At 40.1% G+C, this 21,884-nt stretch overlaps 1 protein-coding gene across 2 annotated transcripts; it reads left to right on the top strand.

Annotated features, from left to right (window-relative positions):
• The first annotated feature begins 3,748 nt into the window (after positions 1-3,748).
• Positions 3,749-21,045, top strand: AADAT (aminoadipate aminotransferase). Of its 2 annotated transcripts, none has more exons than XM_059470870.1 (14): positions 3,749-3,847; positions 4,723-4,791; positions 6,444-6,612; positions 7,664-7,796; positions 8,453-8,527; positions 9,830-10,039; positions 10,568-10,633; positions 11,767-11,849; positions 13,100-13,196; positions 14,012-14,073; positions 16,344-16,408; positions 16,899-17,005; positions 17,664-17,765; positions 18,986-21,045. In XM_059470870.1, the coding sequence occupies exons 2-14, from the start codon at positions 4,725-4,727 to the stop codon at positions 19,025-19,027; spliced, it is 1,278 nt and encodes a 425-aa protein (XP_059326853.1). In that variant the 5' UTR covers positions 3,749-3,847; positions 4,723-4,724; the 3' UTR covers positions 19,028-21,045. The 2 variants fall into 2 exon arrangements, with proteins under 2 accessions (XP_059326853.1, XP_059326854.1); XM_059470871.1 differs by lacking the exon at positions 3,749-3,847 and adding an exon at positions 4,116-4,136.
• Positions 21,046-21,884: the final 839 nt, after the last annotated feature.

The following is a 21,884-nucleotide window of genomic DNA, read 5'->3' as shown; positions in this document are numbered from 1 at the left end:
AAACCACGGCCGAGCGAAAGACGGGCACAAACCGGGCACAAACCACGGCCGAGCGAAAGACGGGCACAAACCGGGCACAAACCACGGCCGAGCGAAAGACGGGCACAAACCGGGCACAAACCACGGCCGAGCGAAAGACGCCGACGGGGCTTGAGCTGAGCTCCCGCTCCACTCGCGGTGCGCACGCGCCCCCGTGCGGCCGCCCAGCGCCGGTGCGGGCCCGGCACGGACCCGCTGGGAGCGCCTCGGGAGCGGCCCTGCGGGCAGCGCGGCTCTGCCGCACACTCACGTGTAACCGCGCCGCAGGGTCGCTTCAAACAGGGCGGTACACAACGCGTGCTGTGAAACCAACAAATGTACAGCATCCCAGGCTAGAGAGCAGCGCCTTGCAGAGATTCACACTTTGTCGATAGAGTTGCAAAAACAGCGACTGTTTTTTAAATTCTGTGTTTACATTCTCAATCCTTCGTCCTCCTCTTTAAAGAAATACTCCGAAGTCCTAAGGGGAGAAGAAAACAGCAAACAACACTTACCTAATATCCCTGTTCTTCTTAAATCAAGTTGCTTTCGGCTTTTTTGTCCTGCTTGTTGTTTGCGCTTTTTAACACCTAAGTGGACATAGCACAAAGCAAGTTTAGAAGAGGTAGTACACTTACAGACGACAGGAGACACTAACAGCAACCATATGTAGACCTTGCCGATGCTCTGTGAATTATGCAAGGCTTGCATTAAATCATTATTGTTCTAAATGTGCACATAATAAAGACAGTAAAGACAGGACTTCTTACACAGTAGTATGACAGAGCACTCAACTTGTGGCTGCTAAGGAATATAAACAGTGATGTAGAGAACCGCCAGATTAATCCAGCTGGGATAGGTATCCAAATAATTGTATACTAATTTATTTTTTTAATTTGTTTCAATAGGATGACACCATAATTGGCTAAGAGACCAGACAAAGCCCACAAAAATCCATAGAAAATGGAAAACCTTCCTTTGACTTCTCTGGGTTTTGGTCTGTGTCACAAACTGCAACACTGACAGCCAGGAAATGAAAAAACAGAATTACACAGAAGGCAGTTCAAATTCAATCAGTCTTTCACAGCCAGAACCCCACAGAAATTCAATATCTCTCCATTTGCTATTTCTCAGTTATATATCCATCTTTTACTTTTTGTCTGCACATCACACAATTAGAAGGCAATTATCTAAATTATAAATTCTTCAGATCATTAAAGCTGTTAATAAAATTTGATTTTCAGTGTAAGAGCATTCACACACCAACCAAGAAAACAATTCTTCCTGACTGCATCCCAAACTTGACAGGAACTCCATTTCTATTTCAACCCACTCCATCTAATTATGAAGCCTTTCAGTAGATCCAAATACTGCATAAAGTCACCCAAATTAAAGAAGCAGAGAGAAGAAAAGAGTAACTTGTTAAGGCACCTCATCTTTTTTGTAGAGACATTTTGCTCTCATACCTCAGCTTTGCCTTCAGCAAGTTTTGGAAGGTTCCAGTTAAAACATGCTTTGAGCACTGGGCACCATAACACCTGGTGATTTCCTGAATTAAAGCCTAGAAATGCATTGGAGCCTAGAAATGCTCCAATGCTCATCCCATCCTGTTGCCTTGATTTTTTAAGGTTTTCTAAACTTTTTGATGTTTACTGTCTGATTCTTGTAACCAACTTTTTTACACACTTTATGTAAATAATTTCTTGTTATTGCTTTGCATTCTTTTATGGAGGAGGAGAAATTTGATGGACTGTTAGTTTATTCAGTGTTATTGGAGAGGTGGCACTGTCACCCTCCAATTCGCTGTCACTTTTAGAAACCTATAAATGTTGGAGCCAGAAAAATAAAGGTCCCTTTTTTACCTTGGAAAGAACAGCAAGTCCACGTCATGTTGTTTCACGCCCTATAGTGACACTATCCAGTGTTTTCACTCTCCTGTCTCCAAGCTAAGTACAAAGACCTATATGTTGCAAAGCACATCTGATTTTGCATGCTCTTGCATGGGTTTCTTTCAGACACCTAGACCCCTTTCTAGCATTGTGCCCCCAGGAGCAAGGGCCATGGCAAGCCCAGAGTGCTGGAGTCCAAAGCCATGACTAGAAAATGACACCATGTCTCTGCACCTTTCTAAGCAGCAGCAGCAGCAGCAGCAGCAGCAGCTACACCACCAGTTACACGTGTTGCACAAGCAGCAGCATGTGACACCCAGCAAGGACAGACATGTCACACCACCCTCCTGCTTTTTCTTCCACTGATCCTACTCATCTGTGGTGAAAAAAATACGTACAAATGTCACACTTCAAACTTTGCTTCCTTTTATAAGCAAAACCTTTAGTGGAAGCATCATAAAGTTGATTAAAGTGTGGCCATTACCATTATGAGGCAGGTGATTCTGCCCCTCTACTCCACTGTTATGAGATCTCCCATCCAGTGCTGCCAGCACTGGAAAGATGTTGCAGCAAGGGCACAGGAGGGTCATGAAGGCTGGAGAACCTCTTCCATGAACACAGTCTGAAAGAATTGGGATTGTTCAACTGAAGACTCCGGAGATGCCTTTGAGCACCTTCTAATACCCAAAGGGGGCTACAGAATGCTGGAGAGGGACTTTTTACACCTGCCAATGGATGGGTGAGATCCCAATGGTGGGAATGGCTTCAAATTGAGAAAGAGTAGGTTTAGACTGGATAATAGGGAGAAATTCTTAACTGCAAGGGTAATGAAACACTACCACAGGTTTCCCAGAGAAGTGAATGCTCCACCTGGAAAGTGTTCAATGCCAAGTTGGATGGAACTCTGAGCAACTTAGGGGTAAGTGTCTATGCCCGTAGCAGGGGTGTTGAAAATAGGTTAGAAACTGTTGTAAAATAGTTGATAATTGTTAAGCATGTACTGTTAGTTTGGTTGTTATATTGTAAAAGGCGTTCAAAGTGTAGTTATAAGAAATGCGGTATGCAACATACCATAATACACCTAAGTGAAGTGCAGCACTCCCCAGGCAAAACAAGCCAACCTGGACAAAACTGTAATGGGCCAACCAACCGCCTAAAACCTTCTCGCAAATGAAGGATCCAAAAAGAAACCAATCCAAAGGGACAAAAAACAGGTTAAAAAGGGGAATCCGACCCAGGGAAGCTGTGCCGCTCCACCTGGAACATCGGGGACCTCGCTGCTGAAGACCCAGCGCCGGCGCTGCAGCATCCTCGACGGGACCGTCCCGGCTCGGCCCGCAAGCCCCTTGCTTTAGGCCGTTCTTTTTCTCATAATAAATGCTGAGATGACTTTTAGTACCAGCAGTCTGGTCCCTTTTTTAACAGAGGGGGGCTGGAACTAGATCATCTTAAAGGGCCCTTCTAAGCCAAACCATTCTGTGATTCTCCTCCGTTTCCCTCACCGCCAGCTCCTGCTTCGCCCCGCCGCTGCCGGCCGGGTCCTGGCCGCACCCGGGGCTGCCCAGCCCCCGGCAGTGCCCCCTGCCCGCTGCCCCCGCCTCTCCCCGCACTATCGGGCTCCTGCCCTCGCTTCGCTGGCACTACACAGACGGAGCCGGTGAGGAAGCCGCTCGTTTTAGGGCATTCTCACGGACCGACCGCTTTCGGGCCCGCGCCGCCAATCGCTGCAGCCGGCAGCGCCGGCCAGGGCCCCGTGTCCGCTCAGCGCCCCGCAGCGGGGCCGGCCCGGCACACGGCCCATGCCCACAGTGGGGCCAACCCAGCACACGCCCACAGCGGGGCCGGCCCGGCACACGCCCACAGTGGGGCTAACCCGGCCCATGCCCACAGCGGGGCCGCTGCTGCCCCCTGTCCGGCCGCCGGCTCCTTGCCTTCCGCCGGTAGGTGCCCGCGGCCGCCGCCGAACCCTCCACACAGCGGGGCGGCACCGGCCGTGAGCTCGGGATGGCCCCGGGGGCTCGGTGCCCCCTCCGGGGAGCTGGGGATGGGTGGGCAGCAGGGGTGTCTCGGGATGGCGGCGAAGCGGCGCTCAGCTGTCCCTGAGAGCACAGCCCCAGCCCGCCCTTGTGCACGGGCAGCAGCGCGCCTGTGCCGGGCTGCGGGGGCAGCGGAGTTCGGGAGGCGGTTTTGGGAAACACGAGATGTGTTTGTTCAAAGCGGCCTTACTCGGTAGATCGTTTCTGGTAACTGGCGGCACATGCGTGTTGCTGTGGCTGCTCTTTGCCCTTCCATTTCATTTCCCTGCCTGCTGTCCCTTCAAAGGAGATTCCTTCTTGTGGCCTTTCCAGGCCATCGTGCTTCCTGCCGGACTGTAGTTCACTAGATAGTGAACTCTATGGGCGCCAGGGAAAAGGAGGAAAACACTCAGCATTTGAAAGACGTTCTTAATTATCCTTTCCAAAAAAAATACCCCACCTCTAACTTGACAAGTGTTGTGACTTAAAATGATGGCTTGCAATCCTAAAAGCACTTCAAATGCAGTGCTTAATAGAGCTAAATAAAGCCGGCTTCTCATTAACTAAAAAAGAGCTGGTGGTTGTTTAAGATCCATCATATCTTCAGATTTGTAATTTGCCATTAAAACTCCAGAGCTGACAGTAAAGGGAGGGGAAAGGGGATTTTTCCTGCTCACTGGTATACCACAAATTACCCAGATCAAAAGCATTATTTGTGGGAGATGCACATACTAAAAGCACACCGCAGTTCTTATTCCCTTTTCTAGCTTCATGTCCAACTAATTATTCTTTCTCCATAGATATGAATTACTCCAGGTTCATCACCACTGTGAGTGCAGCAAGAAAAGCATCTCCAATAAGACTGCTGAGTGAGTACATGTCCCTTCCTCCCAGTTTCTCTGATAGTACCATTCTATGTTCTGGTCTGTGCTGGAGTATCATGGCTTAAGACTTTAAAAGGTTTGAAAGAAAACCATGCTGTAAGATGACAAAGCAACTTCACTTTTGTTAAGCAGAGATGCCAAGCAGGTATAAAGAAAAAGAAGGTGAATAACCTTGAACCATTTCAGAAACCCATCCAGACAGATGAGTTAGAATTATCACTTTTACAAGTGTCTGCAAGGTCTCTGCTACTGTCTCTGAACGCAGGCTTTTGGCACAGTTTGCAACTGAGTTTATGTTGTATGCCCAGGAACAGGCAACTGCTAGTGACTTGAAATTCAGTCCCTGCAGGTTTCTTTCCACTCCATTTTACTGTATCCTGTTCATGTCTATAAATGCCTCAGCACTCCCACCCACCCAGTATTACTACACTTCCCTTTTCCATATTAATCTGTCTTTAGGCTACAACATTCATTGTCTTCCATGTGACAGATGGAAGGGCTTAACTGCCTGCTTGTTTACTCAGCTGAAACCCACAGAGACCTGACAGAATCCAAGCATGAGACATACATCACTAGTTAAGCCTTCAGGGGTCAATTTCCCCTCTTGGTAAGGGGCTGGCATTTGCTGTTCTGCTCAAAATGCTTCACACAGGTACAGCAAAGTCATGCAATTCACTCTAGGCAGCCTCTTTTTCAAGTGGTATGTTAATATGCATCATAACAGAAGAATTAAGCAGCACAGTTCCTGTAGATAGACATATTGAGCCTGCAGTTTTGATGACAAAGTAAATCTCTCTTTACCAGGCCAAAAGTCACAGGCATAACACAAATTGGTGAAATAACTGATAAGAATTAACTCCCTATGTTCAAGTCTGCTAATAAGTACTGGGAAATAAACTCTGTAACAGGCCACTTTTAAGCCAGATCTGGTGTCATCTGTCCTCTCATATCTGATGTAAAACTGCCGAGCCAGCATGAATGCCATATTGGGAATTCTTAGATTTAATGCAATCAAGTGCCCTTGCTGGATTAAGGTCTGGTCTGCACTGCATAGATTGGATCTGAATGATTGTGAAACTGTGACTTAAAAGCAGGAATTAAGATTTTCTTCATAGCAAATTACTTACACAGTACCTCTGCCACTAAAACTGGGCTGCTAGAAACATTTCCATTCCCTTATAGAAAAGCTAAAATCATCTGTCAGTATAGCTGACAGATCAGCTGAAGTGAGACTGAATGAAAAACAGAACAAAAAACAAAACCATTCATTTCAAGCCAGTCTAAACAGAAGATCATTTAGATTTTAAATTCTTGAAGCTCAGAAGACATCATGACAGTTTTTGTAACAGCGCTGTCCAGATTGTTTCAAAATAAATTACAAATAGCTTTTTTGACTTAAAATGAGTTTTTGTTTTAGTCTGTCCCAGCAGTATCTCCCTCCTGGGGCCCCCAAACACCTATTTAATCCAAGCAGAAAGCTGACTTTAAGAAGAATTATCCTTTTGAATTAATGATAGTTAAACAAGTAAACTGAAAAATAGAAGAAGTTTTCTGGGTCATTATTAGATATTGATTAAAGGATATGATCACCATTGTAATAATCAAATTGTAACCAAGGTGTTTTCCTTTTACTCTAGCTGAATTGATGCAGAGGTCTCCTCCATCTCTTATCTCTCTGGCTGGAGGGGCACCAAATCCTAATGTCTTTCCATTTAAGAGGGCAACAGTTGACATTGGACATGGAATGCCTATTGAGATTGGGGAAGATCTGATGAAGAGAGCTCTCCAGTACTCAGCCTCAGCAGGGTATCTGTCACAGCTGCTTGCACTTCAAGATACCAGAAGCTAAGGATCATAATATCCTTTATTTTTGCATTAAGTCACCTGTGTTTTTCAAACCTGCTCATAAAGCCCTTTTCTTCAAAAAATAGGTTATTCCCAAAACCCATGGGTTTTTTTTTTTCAATTTGCCTCACTATTTACATTTGAGTTCCAGTGGAAAATTTTGCAATGAGTTATGTAAAAAGAAAAAAAAATCCACTTAAAACCCTAATCCTAGTATTTCTCAGGCCAGAGCATTTCCTAGCTATTTGTATTTGAGAATCCAGACACCCAAATCAGATTTTATTTAAAAGATACTGCATTACAACACATCGTTTCTATGTTTTGGAGTATTTATTTTCATTTGGCAACATATACTAAAGTCAGCGTGTAGAACTTGTGGTAGTTGAGTGGAGGTATTTATAGAATTCTCATTTTTGGTACAAAAATTACAAATCATTCTATTCCATATCATTATTTTGCTTTAGTGCTCATGTAGACTTCTCGGCAGACAGCACTGTGTCAGGTGAGGACAGGTTTGCAAAAAGACTGGGGTACCTACAGAGATACATGGGGCATCAGTTAAAACTTTCCTTAACATTTAAATGAACCAGCCATTTGTGAACATCCTACAAGATCTTAAGATATTTTTTGGAAAACGTGTTTTGGAAATCCTTGTAATCTGCAGCAGGTTACAAGCAGCATTAAGAACTTTGTCACACTGCCAGATTTGAGTACAGAATGATCCTTTCTAGGAGTGGGTATTGTTCAGCCTCCACCTTGTTTCATCCTTGGCGAATAATTTCTGCCCACATTTCACAATGATAATTTGGTGTATGGACCACAGGCAGAAATTATTTCTAAATTATTTCATTTTCTAAATTTGAAAAAGCAGTCATAGCAATTGCATTTAAGTGTATCTGTGTGACAGTTGAAACCAAACTCAGGACTGCATGCAAGATGGCAGGGATTTAGAGGAACAGACTAGCTTTGGCCTATATAAGGTCTGAGATATGCCTTCTTATTCACATTTCAGCATTCCAGAGCTGTTGTCTTGGCTGAAAGATTTCCAGCGGAACTTACATGATCCCCCCACAGCCAATTACAGCCCTGAGCAAGGACAGATGGAAGTGTGTGTCACAACTGGCAGCCAGGAAGGCTTGTGTAAAGTAAGACCAAAAGATTCATATGTTAGAAGCATTTCATTCAGAGAGATGTTTGTTCTTCCATCACTTCAGCTATATTCAGCATTAGGTTCTCTCTGTAACTATGTGCAGGGTACTGTTTCATGTACTCTTTCTCCATAGATATTAATTACTCTGGGTTTATGCACAAGATAAGGGAAATGCAATAAAATTGGAGTGGCATTCTAGACTGTCAGGACTGCATGAAAGTTCAGGTGACCAAAGAGCCTGTGTAGAAAACATGCAATAAGATAACATATCATAATAAGTGCATAGAGGCTTTACCATAATTCTATTTTAAATGTTTCTTCTCATTTTTACTTCCTAATTTTTTGGGGTTTTTACTTCCTGAAATAATTACCCCTTCCAGTCCACTCACTGCTGTTTAGTTGTTTCTTTCTATAATTTATACAGTAGAAAGGGTGCTTCAGAGCACTCTCTTTCCATATCACAGTGGTCACCGATCTTAATTTGGCTCTAAAGCAGATTTTTCATGCATTCATTGTCTTTCTCACAGACAAGATATGTTTGGGGAATTACTAGTATCTAATTAAGGTTTTTAACCCCACAAAGAAGTCAAAAGTACAAAGCACATGTATAAAAACTGACCAGTCTTTAAAACAGAATATTTTCTTTTGCAGGTGTTTGAAATGCTTATTAATCCTGGAGACAACATCCTTTTGGATGCACCCACGTACTCGGGGACACTAGCAGCTGTAAGTATTCCTTAGCTACAAAACATTGTCAGTGTTACATTTGAACTAAACAGCAGTTTAATGCCTGATCTGCAGTCTTATAAGCACTGTCTGTACTTGCCATAAAAACATATCTAAGACTCAAGATTTTAGTGTCCGACCGGTTAAGTTCATAAATATTAATTCATAGAAGGTTTCCTACTAAAAGTTCTGTGAAAGCTATTTGAAATTCCTCTTCCAAACACTAGTTCATTCCAGGGCTAACATCACATATGGGACTGGAAAGAAAGCCATCAGGACCTAGTTTGGTTGAATTAAATTTATAACAAGTGAGTGTGTTAACACGTCAGCATGTTTACCTGAAGTATTTAATGATCAGAGTATACAAGAGATATAAATAGTGTAATACTGGAATAGGCCTGAAGCAGCCATATATGAGTACAAAGATATGAATTAGGGAGAACTGTACAAAAGCAGCAAAGTTTACTTCTGAAAAGTAGTTTAATCAATATAAAATTAAATGCCTCAAAATGCATAAGAGTTGCAAGAAGGGTTAGAATAAATACACCACAAATTCAGTTGTCCCCCCCTGCATCAAAATAAATTGTTATTGCTTACTGTCCTATATTTGAATATATAGTCTAATGAGCTGTACTTTTTTAGGAATGTATTTTGACAATGCAGCAGTTTGCAGTTTTACTTCAAAATGCAGAGTACTACATGGTAAAAATTGAAATTCCACAGAGGAGGGACAGCAAGCTTTTTCATTGGTATTTTACCTATATTTTTTCATGCTGCTGTCAACATGTCACTGCAGTGGCATCATTTCACTCTCCTTTTTATTGCTGAATTTATCTATTTAGAGAACAGATTCCTTGCACTTTGTCAGGGAAGAGTAACTTAAAGCTCTGACATTTCCACCAAAGTAGAGTATATATTGTCAGTAGGAAACAAAGGTGCTGTGACCCTAACTGTCTGTGGTGAGAGCATGAGAAGTCATGAGAGAACAGTTCAGATTCACAAACTCCCTTTCCACTTGAAAAACCAAACCCGATTTCCTAGAAAAGAGCAGCAATTGAACATAGGAGTTACCCATTTCCTCTGAGTAGGCTTACTAGAACAGATAAAGAGTAGTGTGGTAAGTGTCACAAGCCTTACAGCAAATTCAGACAAACTTTTATTGAACTCATGAGCAAATGGAGCTTGAGATGTCTAGAAAATAAAAAATAAAGACTTTGTATTGATGAAATGTTATGGTGACAATGACAAAAGGAAGGCCTTTGCATTACACAATTATGACAGTTTTGTTCTTTCTATCAACAGCTGAGACCCTTGGGTTGTAATATAATTAATATTCCTAGTGACCAACACGGCATTATTCCAAAAGCTTTAAAAGAAATTCTGTCTGCTTGGAGCCCAGAGGATGTAAAAAATTGTAGCAATCACCTCCCCAAATTCCTGTACACTATTCCAAATGGATGCAACCCAACTGGCAACTCGCTGACCACAGAGCGCAAAAAGGAGATTTACCAGGTATGGAGCTGTGGTCTTGTGAACCTTGTAGGTGGAAATAGATAAATATCAGTCTTGTTTCAGTTGAAGATATCCTATGTTTGCTATTCAGGCCCATTATTGGTCCAGTAAACAGTCCTCCCAGAACTTGCTTCTAGCAGAATCTCTTTCACAGCAGCTCTTCAGAGGCAGACTATGCCTTAGGTAAATTGTTTTTCAATGGTAGCCCACTGGCAGCTGGTACCTTTGCCATGGGCTTCTAACAGGACTTACTGCATGTTGCCTGCACGGTTTGAATGCCACATGGAACAGAGCTTCAGCGGCATACAAGGGTCTGTGTACTATAGGTACCATGATTACTCTAACAATTTTTTGATATCTAAATTGGGCACTTGAAGGCTTCTTATCATGGGAGCTTCTAGATAATGAATGGCCAGTCAACAGAATCATAATATGATGCTGGTTACAAAAAAAAAAAAAATCCACCGGACTGGATTTGCAGCGTCTTTAACTCTTATTTCTTTTGTTACTTTTTATTAACCTATTTAGCTTGCAAGAAAATATGATTTTCTCATAATAGAAGATGATCCTTACTACTTTCTTCAATTTGAAAAGGTAATTTTTCTTTCATAATCCTTATAACACCTTATTTTCTGAGGAGAAACTAAGGTTCACAAGAGAACTAAGGTTTGAGCCCTGAACCTTCCTGCATGCCTCTTTTTCATGTCCTACCAAGGCAGTTGTAGGCCTGACAGTCTGTGCTCCTTTCAGTAATCTTCCCCTTTGTGGTATTTTATATCCTGGTAATTAGTGGTTCAAATTTTTCAGTAATCAGAAAATGACAAAGACTTTGCATTCAGAGCAAAGCAAATATGTCACTGAAGCAGCACTTTGAAAATTTCAGCCTCTTAATGTTCCTTTCTCCCCATCTCTTCTTTCATTCAGCAGAAGACTGCATACTCTGCACCTGCTATATCCCTTTGCCTTTTGGAGAATCTGGGAGTTCTCCCAGGTACCACATATAATGGCACTGGATAGGCAGCTTCCCTTCCTGTAAATTTTCTGCAGATTTCATATGTGAATCTGCAGCTACTCAGTCTTTAAAAGCACCTAACGTCAGAAATCAAAACGGGTCTTAAAAAGCACTAAAACATTGGTAGAAGATAAAGGTCAGCATTTTCTCTTTTGAAATATGTTGTTATGGAAGGAGGCAATAAAACTGCCACACTTATTGAATAGGATTGTGAAGCTTTGTAAGAAAATGTAGGGAAAAAGGTGTAAAAACAGAATTCATGATAAGTAAAAGGTATGCTGGATTCAGATCTTCACAATTTGGTCCTATCTTCTGATTTCACTTTTTAATATAGCAAAGCAAAATGCTACAAGGCTCCATTTTAGAAATTGCAATACCTCTTTACTCCACAAGAAATCTTGGCAGAAAAATCATTATTTCTCTCTCCTTCTTATGGCATCATACCAGTTCTTAAACTGAACACTTGTGTGCTGAACAGTGGGCTAAGCAATCATCAAAAAATAACAAAGCTGATTTCTTGAAGATGTTCACAGAATACTGTAATCACATCTCAGAAAGCTAGGCTAAGCAATCATTTGTCAGCAAGTTACTGAAATGTTTTCATTGGAACACACATTTGAGAAATTAATTTTGTCTTCCTAGTAAAGAAAATAATTCCATTATAATCCTTACTAGCAAAAATCCTTGAATTTTGTTTTTTATTCTTTATTCCAAGCCATGGGCTCCAACTTTCCTCTCAATGGATGTGGATGGCCGAGTTATCAGGACCGACTCTTTCTCTAAAATTCTCTCATCTGGGTAAGGCCAGCTGCAGACCACTTAGCATTGCCTATTCACTTAAGATGCAAAGCTTCATATGAAGTGATGAGACATGCCATGGTGTTTTCTCATTTACTAACTATCCACTTCTGGAATGAACTTCAGAATCAACGGCTTTTTGCACTCTTCTCACTTTTCATGTCATCTCTTGGCAGTCATTTTACTCCAGGTTCTGTTTCTCTTCTGAAGCAGATAGCTAAGCCTCTCCCCCCAGGCAGCCCATTCTTGTAGGCACAATCTAGGCAGAAAGACAGATGCTGGATTCCAGCTCTGTTCCTGGAAATCTTAGGAGCTTTTCTCTCCTTTTTTTCCATTTCCCTTTTTATCTGTAGCTTAGTATTCCTGCAAGCTCCCTGAACTTGTAACACAGAAAAGAAACTATAATTCTTAACAAACTGTTCATAGGGTTGTACTGATATCTAGCCTTCCAGTTCTTTCAGGTTGTTTCCACCTGCCAGAAAAAGAACCACCTTGGCTGTTTTCCATTTCACACAAGTCAATGTATTTGTTTTTTAGCTTGCTTTTGTCTGTTAACCTAATAGATTTAAAAAAAATTAATGTGAAGTCTGCATTGGCAGACAGTGGGTTATAACCCATCCTAGAGAAAGTGAGGAGACAACATAATGTTAGGTGTGATTGCGTTTTCAGAACTGACACCACAAAATGGCATGACACAGTATTATCTTTTCCAAAGACATGTATGAGTTTACAGGCTCCATTTTTCTTCAAATAAAAACTTCAGCCAATCTGTAAAGATGGGTAATAAGAATTGAAGCATAAGGAACCGTCTAGTTTATCAATCTATATTCCATTCCTTCTGCAGTACTGAAAGGGAGTGAAAGAGTAAAGCAATTTGCCACTTACCTGTTTGTCATAAAGCCTGAGCATTCATGATCTTTTATTATGGGAAAACTTGTCTTTCTTTCCCTTTGATTCATGTTATCTTCATGGTTGCAGAAGATAGCTTCTAAACATAGATTTGGTCCTGAAGCCTCATAACTAAGAAGCTACTATAAGCATTAAAACCTCCTAAATGTTTTTATTTCATTACTTTGATACTCAGCTTCTAAATTGTATAACCTGAGGGCAGTATTAAGATACAGATAAATTTGAATGCATAAGAGATCCTTACACTGTCAATGAAATTGTTGCATGTTTTCCCACATATAACTCAGAAAAGTATTAGCTCATTGCATTGCTGTGGTAACTTTTTGTTTGTTTGGTTCCAGTTTAAGAATTGGTTTTCTGACGGGTCCCAAGCCTCTCATTGACAGAGTTGTTCTACACATTCAGGTGTCAACAATGCACACCAGCACTTTCACACAGGCAAGTACCAAGCCACCAGATGAATTGTATTTAGAGAAGACAACATATCCTAAGTTATAAGAAACTGCAAGCAAACAGCTTTGTACTTTCATAATTGCTCTGCACTTTTACAGTTTTGTTTATGCACATGCATTGTCAATTCTGCCAAAGGAAGAGAGACCATCATAGAACCAGAGCTAGAGGGTTGTCCCAGTGCATGGATAGTTCAGCTGATATCCCTTAACCCTCAGATTTCAAGAATCAAGTTTTGAAATACTTTATCTCTTCCTGGTAGGTTCTTTTGAAAAACCTTAATGTAAAGCATAGTATGGAAGAAACACTCATTTTTTATTTTTCATTCTACTTTTCAATTAAAACAATACTGGCAGCCCACAAAGACATTTCAAAGCAAGCTGACAACTACAGCCCCTTTATGGTTAGTACTAAGGAAAGGAGACAGTGAACACATCTAAATACAGCTTCCATCTTCCAGCTCCATTAGTTCGTCCCTGTTAAAGTGGAGAGGCTGATGTGGACAGGAAGGTAAGGCAATATACATTGCCTTCCTCTTTCTCCCCATGTACCATATTTAGCTCTTCATCCATTTTTCCCTCCCCCCACCCCAGCTTCCAAATACCAATGCCATGGTCCTTGGAGACACCAGTAATATGGACAGTAATAACCTTGGCACCTCTGTTTATAAGGGCTCCCAGAGACACCGCGTGCAATTTCATGTCTGGGGAATGTTGAATAGTGCATCTGGCCATGGATCTTTTGATGATTGTGGAACAGTCCTGTTTAAAACATGGTATTGATGATGTGTTTTATTTCTTTAGATTATGATATCACAGCTCCTTCAGCAATGGGGACAAAAAGGTTTCTTGGAGCATATAGACAGGTAGGGTTATGTCCTATGCTGAATTTCATCTTCTGTCATTCTGCTACTTGTTGCCTACAGCAAACATTCTTTGTAGCAAAAAAGTCGGAGGAGGTGCACCAGTATTAGGCCAAGTAGGTAAGACAGATCACCAAGACTGCTGGGTTCACACAAGAGCCCTGAAGAGACACAGTGCGAGGTTGCAGACAGGCAGGTCAGGGCATGTCACCTCCTGCTCCAGGCAGACAATCCACCAGTCAATTGGCACAGACATCATGCAGCTCCTACCTGAAGGGAACTTGAGAGGATCCTGGGAGCATCAAGCCAGTGAAAAAAAGTTTTGATCCCTGCTAAAGTGTTAGGGTCTATAGCAAAAGCTGAGATCTCTGAGCACAGGATCTATTGTGAAAGAGTCAGCATAGCCTTTATAAAGGGAGTTCACTAAGTTAGCAGGAATTTACACTCCTGCCATCCTTGATCTCCTGATTGGGGATACTGATGGAAAAACAGTGAAGTTTATCTACACACAGTAAACATTGCCTGAACATTGCCTCTCACTGTTAGAGAGCACTGGGCTACCATCTGACTCACAAGACATTTCTTGCATACTGACTGACATACATTTAGTTTTCATTTACTATGCAGGAGAGCATAGTTTCTCTTGACAGTCAGTACCTCATTTTATACGCTGTACTTGGATATCATTAGAGCCACAAGTTTCTCACTTCAGTAGGAGTGTGCTACACTCTGCAAAGGCCTGTGACAGCAAAATGAGCAAAACGTGAAAGAAGTTCTTATATCTCACTGTAACAGCCACTTGTGCCCCCTTGATGTTCATACTGTTAACAGCAATATTTGGGAAAAAAAACCAAAACCAGACACATCAGCCTTAGCATTGCTTTGTTTTAAGATTTAGGAACATAAAGAGAAATCTCACCGAGGAACTTGGACCATGCTTTAGCTCAACTTTCAGTAGTTCCCAAAAAATAAATCCCAAATGCATCTCTCCACTTACCTCTTTGTTGTAGGTCAAAAGGCAGCCTTGATCAAGCTTGGAGGCTGTTCTTCCATTTAAACAAATGAAAAGAGGGCTTTAGTGGGGCAGCTGCAGTACTTTATAACCTTACTGATGAAGCCTCACAGCTGACTGCAATCTCTTCCAGCTGATTTCACTTGTACAAGGGTGAGGTGTTAGATCAGGCTTTGGAGTAGAAGATTGTTTTTTTTTTTTGAGCAGCTGCTTTTTTGCTTTTTTTGGGGATGTTTCATTTTAGTAATTGTTATGTTTTCAACATGTAATTTAAATGGTAACAGGATTTGCAATTTTGGTAAAAGCTGCACAAAGGAGATTTACTCTCTCATACAGAATGTAGCAATAGATATACTGAGCCCCAAAGCTGTTTAAGTTTCTGGAGGTATTGATGTTTGTGTATCGGATGTAATAAAATACATCCATAAATCAAAGCTATTGGTTCAGAAGGTATTTTTAAAACTACAAATGTAAAATTATGTAAATTATGCAAATTACTAAGGATGTTTTCTCAAGACATAGGAGCACATTTGCATTTGAATTATGAACTCAGTATCAGGCATTTCTCTTGTGCCTTCTATTGCACAGCTGTGTCATTTTATGTTGACAAAAGGCACTGCATGTGGCTTGTCCATGGTGAAACCTGGGTTAGGGTCATTTTTCCCAGTAAGAGATTACATTATTTGAAAGTTTTACTTGAAGTATGAAGGAGATATGTCCAAAAGCTTGGGAAGCTGTCAAATAGCTGTGACAGGTTTATCATATGATTTGCTTTTTACCTTGTTAAATGTAATTTCTATGAGTACCCATTACACAAATTCAACCCAAATGCACAAATATTAAGTCTGTGCTTTTGCATATGTTAAAGTCCCTAATTTTCTTCAGTGTGTGTGCTTTGTGCAGTAAATACTGTTAACAGGCCTTCTATCCACTGCTATAATAGACAGATTGGATGTAATATATAAAAGGTTTCTGTGATATGTGTAAAGCTGAAGAAACAGGCACACAGGGACTTCCTCTGTCTGGTTGATCAGTGCTCTGTTGGAGGTGCAGTAAAGCAGTAAAGACTTCTTGGATACATATACAAAGTTTTATATACACAGTATACTCTGTTGTGCCCGGCTAGGATATGCTTATATTTCTATTAAATGTGCTTGTTCACTTGAGTTGTTCAAGTAGGAAGGCTTTGTTTCTGCCTCCAGAAACAAATAGACCCTGAAGGATATGAGTTCATGACTTTGAATTGATAATTTGCTTTCAGAGTGGTGGACTTCTACAGGATCCAGCGGGATGCAATGCTCACTGCTGCTGACAAGTGGTTAAAAGGTCAGAGTGCAACACAGATAATCACTTAAATTTTTTTGCTAGCTATTTATCATCTTTGTGCTCAAGAAAAATCACTGAAGTTCATCTCTTGACTGAAGTGACAGATAAGCACTATAAGCAATCAATTGCATTAAATATTAACCTTAGGACAAATACTCTATTGCTGCATTTTTGTGCTTTCTGGTAGGACATGGAGATAGATGGTGATGGAAAAAAGCTCACCACATTACTATTTAAAGCAATTTTAAAAGAGCTTGTATTTCACTTCATTATGTTCTCATACTTTTGATATTTAAAATATCTGTCTTCAAAAAATCTCAGAAATAGTGACCTTAATTTAAAAGAAGATACAAAAAAAATCACTATAGCAATAGTGATAATAATGTTTGTATCAGCAAATCTAAAACATCATTGAATCTATGATGTATCCATTAGAAGTGGGGCATAAGTTTCTTCCTTGATTCCATTTTCTCTCTCTCTCTTTCTCCAGACTTGGCAGAATGGTACCCTCCTGCTGCTGGCATGTTCTTATGGATCAAAATTAAGGGTATTTCTGATACACAGCAGCTGATAATGGAAAAGGCTTTGAAGAAAGAAGTATGACATGATTGAATGACTTGTGATCTTAAAAAAAGGGAGGGATAAAATAACTGTATCTTAAAAAAAGGGAGGGATAAAATAACTGTATCTATCCATATGTGCACACATAAAAAAACAGGGGGAATTGCTGTGCACCATCATTAAGTCTGCAAGTCAGGCACTGTGGCACAGTTATTGACTAACAAAATATTTTCATGACTCCATTCAGATGTTGATATTTTATCAGTTTACTTAAATTGAAACCAATAGAACATATGGTACAATGTCATTATGTATGACATATATATAATATTAATATATATACCTAAATGTATCATGGCTGCTGACTAAATTTTTTTAATGACAGACATTAAGTTTGGGTTTATTTCTCCAATTTATGAGATCCAGCACTGAGTAAGCCACACCCCAGGTGCCTCTAAGCATTGTGATGATATGAACAAGACCTGGTAACCATAACCAAAGACCCCTTGGTTATACTATGAAAAGTCTGGTTACAGGTTGCATATTTTTGTCTCCTCTTTTTGAAAAAAGGAATATATTACACCATGCTCACACTTACAAGTCTGTAAGCACTGAGCTTTCTCAAATTTATTTTAACATAGTGTTTTAAAAATGTACAAGTGGTAATAACTATGTGTTAATCACTTTTTCATAGGTATTACTTGTTCCTGGAGGAGCATTCAATATTGATAGTTCAGAGCCTAGTTCTTATGTCAGAGCCTCCTTCTCTCTACCTTCTCCTGCCCAGATGGATCTGGTGAGATTTTCTTTTCTTTACATTCTTATCAAGACAGTTTCTCACACAGTAATGCTCCTTTATTAAGGGTTTTTTAAACCCTTCTCCTTATATTTTTTCTTGAATGTTAGAGGTTTTAGTCTGTAGGTGATTAAGCAGCACTTTCACAGCAGTATTAACTGTTCCTTAAGCAAGATACTCATCCAAATAATCTGCAAGATACCAAATTTTGAGGACCACTTAGAATTTTTCTGTGTATCTCATACATACATTGTCTCACAGTTGAACCTCCCAGACATTATTTATAAATGCTTTACTGAAGCCAGAGTATTTGCTTAAGTATTAGCAGGCATCATGTATCTTTGAGACTTTGGATTCCCAACATTCTGTGATTGAATTACCTGAGTTCTTTTTTTGTGTGTGTTGAAAATTCTTTGTAAGAAATACTATTGTTTTCTTTCATACAATTTACATACAAGCATAATTTTACCATTTATTAATTTATTATTTTATTTATTTTGTTTATTTTTTATTTCTTTATTATTATTCCCAATGCTATTATCAGGAACTAATCTTTTATGTGTGTTAGGAGCATTTTTGATGTTATTTGGCTCTATCTATAAAATCAGTGGGAGAAAAGATAGGAGACATTTATTTGTGCAGATTTAATGCTGATTTGATTGGGGTGCTTGAAAGAGTCCAGTATTTGTAGTTGTACTTTCATGCCATTATGAAGGCTTGTAACAGATAAGTGCTTCTATTGCCAATTTAGGTCTTCTATATTTCTTCTATTTTTTCCTTTTTCTTTGTTAAAGTAATTCATAACCATACTATTGACAGTCAAGCTGTATTTTTGTATACTTCCCCACGCAACTGTTCTTCCCTTTTTTCACTTTTGGAGTCCCTGGGCAGTAATACTAAGTTAAAAGAGATACTCTTTCAGGCATCACTAGTTTGTTAGAAGTTATATCTGACCTCCAAATAACCTTTGAACATCAATATATGCGTTTTTCTGTTTCAGAAATCTCTGCCTTTTATTTCCTATCAGAGAATTGGAAGCTTTTTGCAGCTAAACCCCATACATGATTTTATAAAAGGAAAGGAAAGAATATCAGCAGAACTTTGTATTATAAAATATTGATTCTATAGGGTTAGGGCAGTTTCAGTAGCTTTACAGGTTTGATGTGTTCCCTATTCATGTAATGCTGAAATATAAATGTGAACCATATTTTTCATTGCAGGCCTTCAAGAGACTGGCTGACCTTATAAAAGAATCTTTGTGAAAAAGCTAAATAGAGCTCTTGCAGTAATAAAAATCATCTCCAGAAAATAGCTATTAACATTTGGATTTCATCAGAACACTTTACAAGCAAGCACAATACAGTGGATGTTTCCTTACATCTTTTCAGCTAAAAAAAAGACTGAAAATCAAAGTGAAAAGCAATTTGCCTAATTTTTTTTTTTTGACTGGACATGGCATTACAAAATGTATTCAATTCAGAAACATTTAAAATACCCAAAACCAAAATGTTCTATTTGCTGTAAAATCCATGGTTTTTTTAGATTTAAATTGATTTTTGTTCTGACTTATGTTTTCCATTTGAGTTGGGAAACAGAAATCATTTACTTAGAAAGTTGCACTTAAGGTGGTCTTAGCCACTATTACTTCTCACTATTAATATCAACTGATACATTCCTCCAAAATCTTATGTTGGAACTGTCTCATGGGTCACTTCCATTCTTGTCCTTCTGTATGGCATCTGGTTTTAATGATTTGAGGATTAGTATTTAATTCTACTGAAGTTTTGTCAGGTAAAGCTGACATAACTATGTTAAAAAATTAAAACTGATCCAATAAAATGAGGCTATGATTACAAATAAACTGAGGTCCATTGCAATTTGCAAGGGTATTCTCTAATTTGTAAAAGGTATTCTGATTGCTGGTTTTTTTCTTCAGTTTGTGAATAATTACTCTGTACCTGTGGTAGAAAATCTCTGGCTTGCCAAGGCATGTGGATGTACTAAAGGAACTACTCCTTGTTATTCAGTCAGATGTGATTGTGAAGGGAGAGTGTAAGTGACTGAAGAGGGGACATGGTGGAATGGACACAACCCTGACACTGCCAGATGCAAACAAAATGAAAAAATAAGAGATGTTTCAGTCTCTTGTTCCTTGGTTATTGTCATCCCAAACATCTGATACTCAGCAACTGGTACAAAACCTTCAGAAAGTGTCAACTGAACTGATTCTCCAAGGCCTCCTGTTTGGATTAGGGACTTCAGTTTTACTCACTGTTTGGATGAAAGCACTGTGATTTTTCACCAATATCAGATGGCTGTTTCTTTATGTGCAACTGTTCAGAATTTCAAAGTAAAACATTGTTCAAGGATCTAGTTAGCCATTTAGCAGACCAGGCAACCCAAGCAAATAAGGACCAGGCACAACCTGGAAGTTTCACAATAGAAATTATTACTACAAATTATTATTATTATTACAAATTATTGTAATACTTACAATAATTTTCATTCTCTATTTTCCCCCAGTTATAAATAGCATATGTCACAACAAACTAGCAGAGATATATGCCTTTCCCAGCATCCCTCCCATTGGCAGGATCATTCCAGTGCCTCCAGCCCAGCATCACTTTTCATGTCAGTCTCAAGCCTTTCAATTGAGCCACACATCCACACCACCTTGAGCAGCATATCTAAGATCAATCCCTTGCTCAATTCCCAGATTACTGCAGCTGTTAGGTAAATCCACTGGAGAGGAAGAGACATAGGTGGGCAAGGTGGTGCAGTGGATGGGGCTGGCCCCTCCACAGAGTCAGGCTGGGCTGGGGCAGCCCAGAGCCAGGGAGTGACAAAGTGTAGGGAGAGCCTGCAGTCCCAAATCTGCTCTGAGTGTGCCAACACTGTCTTTGAAGACAAACTTGTCCCAGTTTACAGGGTTTGATGGTGCTAGTGGGGGATCCAAACTAGCAGTGCCTCCTGTGCAGTGCTGCTTAACAGGAAGTATTCACATCTCAACTCGCTTTGATAAGCATGTGTAGAAATGATGAAAACTCTAATGTCGCCATCAGGCAATTTTTATCTTGGTCTCAATTGCAAAAATTATTTTATGCAACAACAAACTGACATGTCTGTTTAATTAAAATAATATTTTTATAGAGGAATAAATGTAAACCAAAATTAAGACTTGATTTTAGTTCTCAGGTAAATGTGATTGTCAAATGTTTTGGTGGTATTGTCGTTCATCCAAACCTGAATTCAATAAACAAAATCAAAATACTATTATTAAGTAAGCCTTAAATTGGTGATGTGTTGTATGAAACACCTCTTAATTTTCAGAAAGCTAAACGTTAATTCGGTTGAATGTAAGCAAAACGCAATTCCATTTATGCCACATTACCTGGTTTTGCTATCAGCTAATTTGATTTAGAGAGGGGGGGTTTTTTCCCAACTGTGGTGAAGCATCTGTAATGAAATTAATATCCTGAACAATGCAAATTGAACAATGGCAGTGAAATCCTATATGCACATGCGGTTTCCATGAACCTCTTAATGCACATTTTCTGGTCTCTTGGGAGAGAGCTTTCACTGTTATTAAATGTTCATGGAGGAAGTCACTTGATACAAAAGGAAAAGGGTGGGCAACATGTTTGCATAGGAAGAAATGATAAGGCAAATTAAATTTTGGCGTTCCCTTTTCATTTCATCCATCCACGAGCAAATAACCTCTCTCATTCATAGCTGGGTTTAAGCCATCTGCTGCAAGTGACAATGTGCCACTGGGGCAGAGATGACACAGAGGAAGGGAAGGGCAGGGCTCGGTGTGGGGAGCGCAGCCCCCAGTGCTGCCCTGGTGGGGCACTTGAGGAGGAGGTCGCTGCAGGGCTGGGGAGAGCTGCCTGGCACGGCAGCCCCCCACAGCCTGGCCCTTGCTTCTGAGTGAGCATTTAGCTGCCCATTCTCTTGTGCCTGCACTCTGGTTCCACTGCATTTTCACACTTTTGGTAGATGAAAACCACCTAGGAATTCTGGGCAAAGTCTAGACACGTGCAAATTCTATTTGCGTTTTAAAAAACATATTTGTATTTCAGTTCTACGTGTATTTTTAAATCTTGTGATATGCAGATC

The sequence above is a fragment of the Ammospiza nelsoni genome, chromosome 4 (genome assembly GCF_027579445.1).
Source record: "Ammospiza nelsoni isolate bAmmNel1 chromosome 4, bAmmNel1.pri, whole genome shotgun sequence".
Lineage (NCBI taxonomy): Eukaryota > Metazoa > Chordata > Aves > Passeriformes > Passerellidae > Ammospiza > Ammospiza nelsoni.
The sequence above is the reverse complement of the archived record's forward strand: the minus strand, read 5'-3'. Positions and strand labels throughout refer to the sequence as shown.

What these genes read in the sequence shown, in the direction of transcription:
- AADAT (XM_059470870.1), top strand. Translation starts at nt 4,725, where the DNA reads ATGAATTACTCCAGGTTCATCACCACTGTGAGTGCAGCAAGAAAAGCA. An exon ending in ACACCAGCACTTTCACACAG is followed by an intron (nt 13,197 to 14,011) that starts GCAAGTACCAAG and finishes TTATTTCTTTAG; the next exon opens with ATTATGATATCACAGCTCCT. An exon ending in TTCTTGGAGCATATAGACAG is followed by an intron (nt 14,074 to 16,343) that starts GTAGGGTTATGT and finishes ATTTGCTTTCAG; the next exon opens with AGTGGTGGACTTCTACAGGA.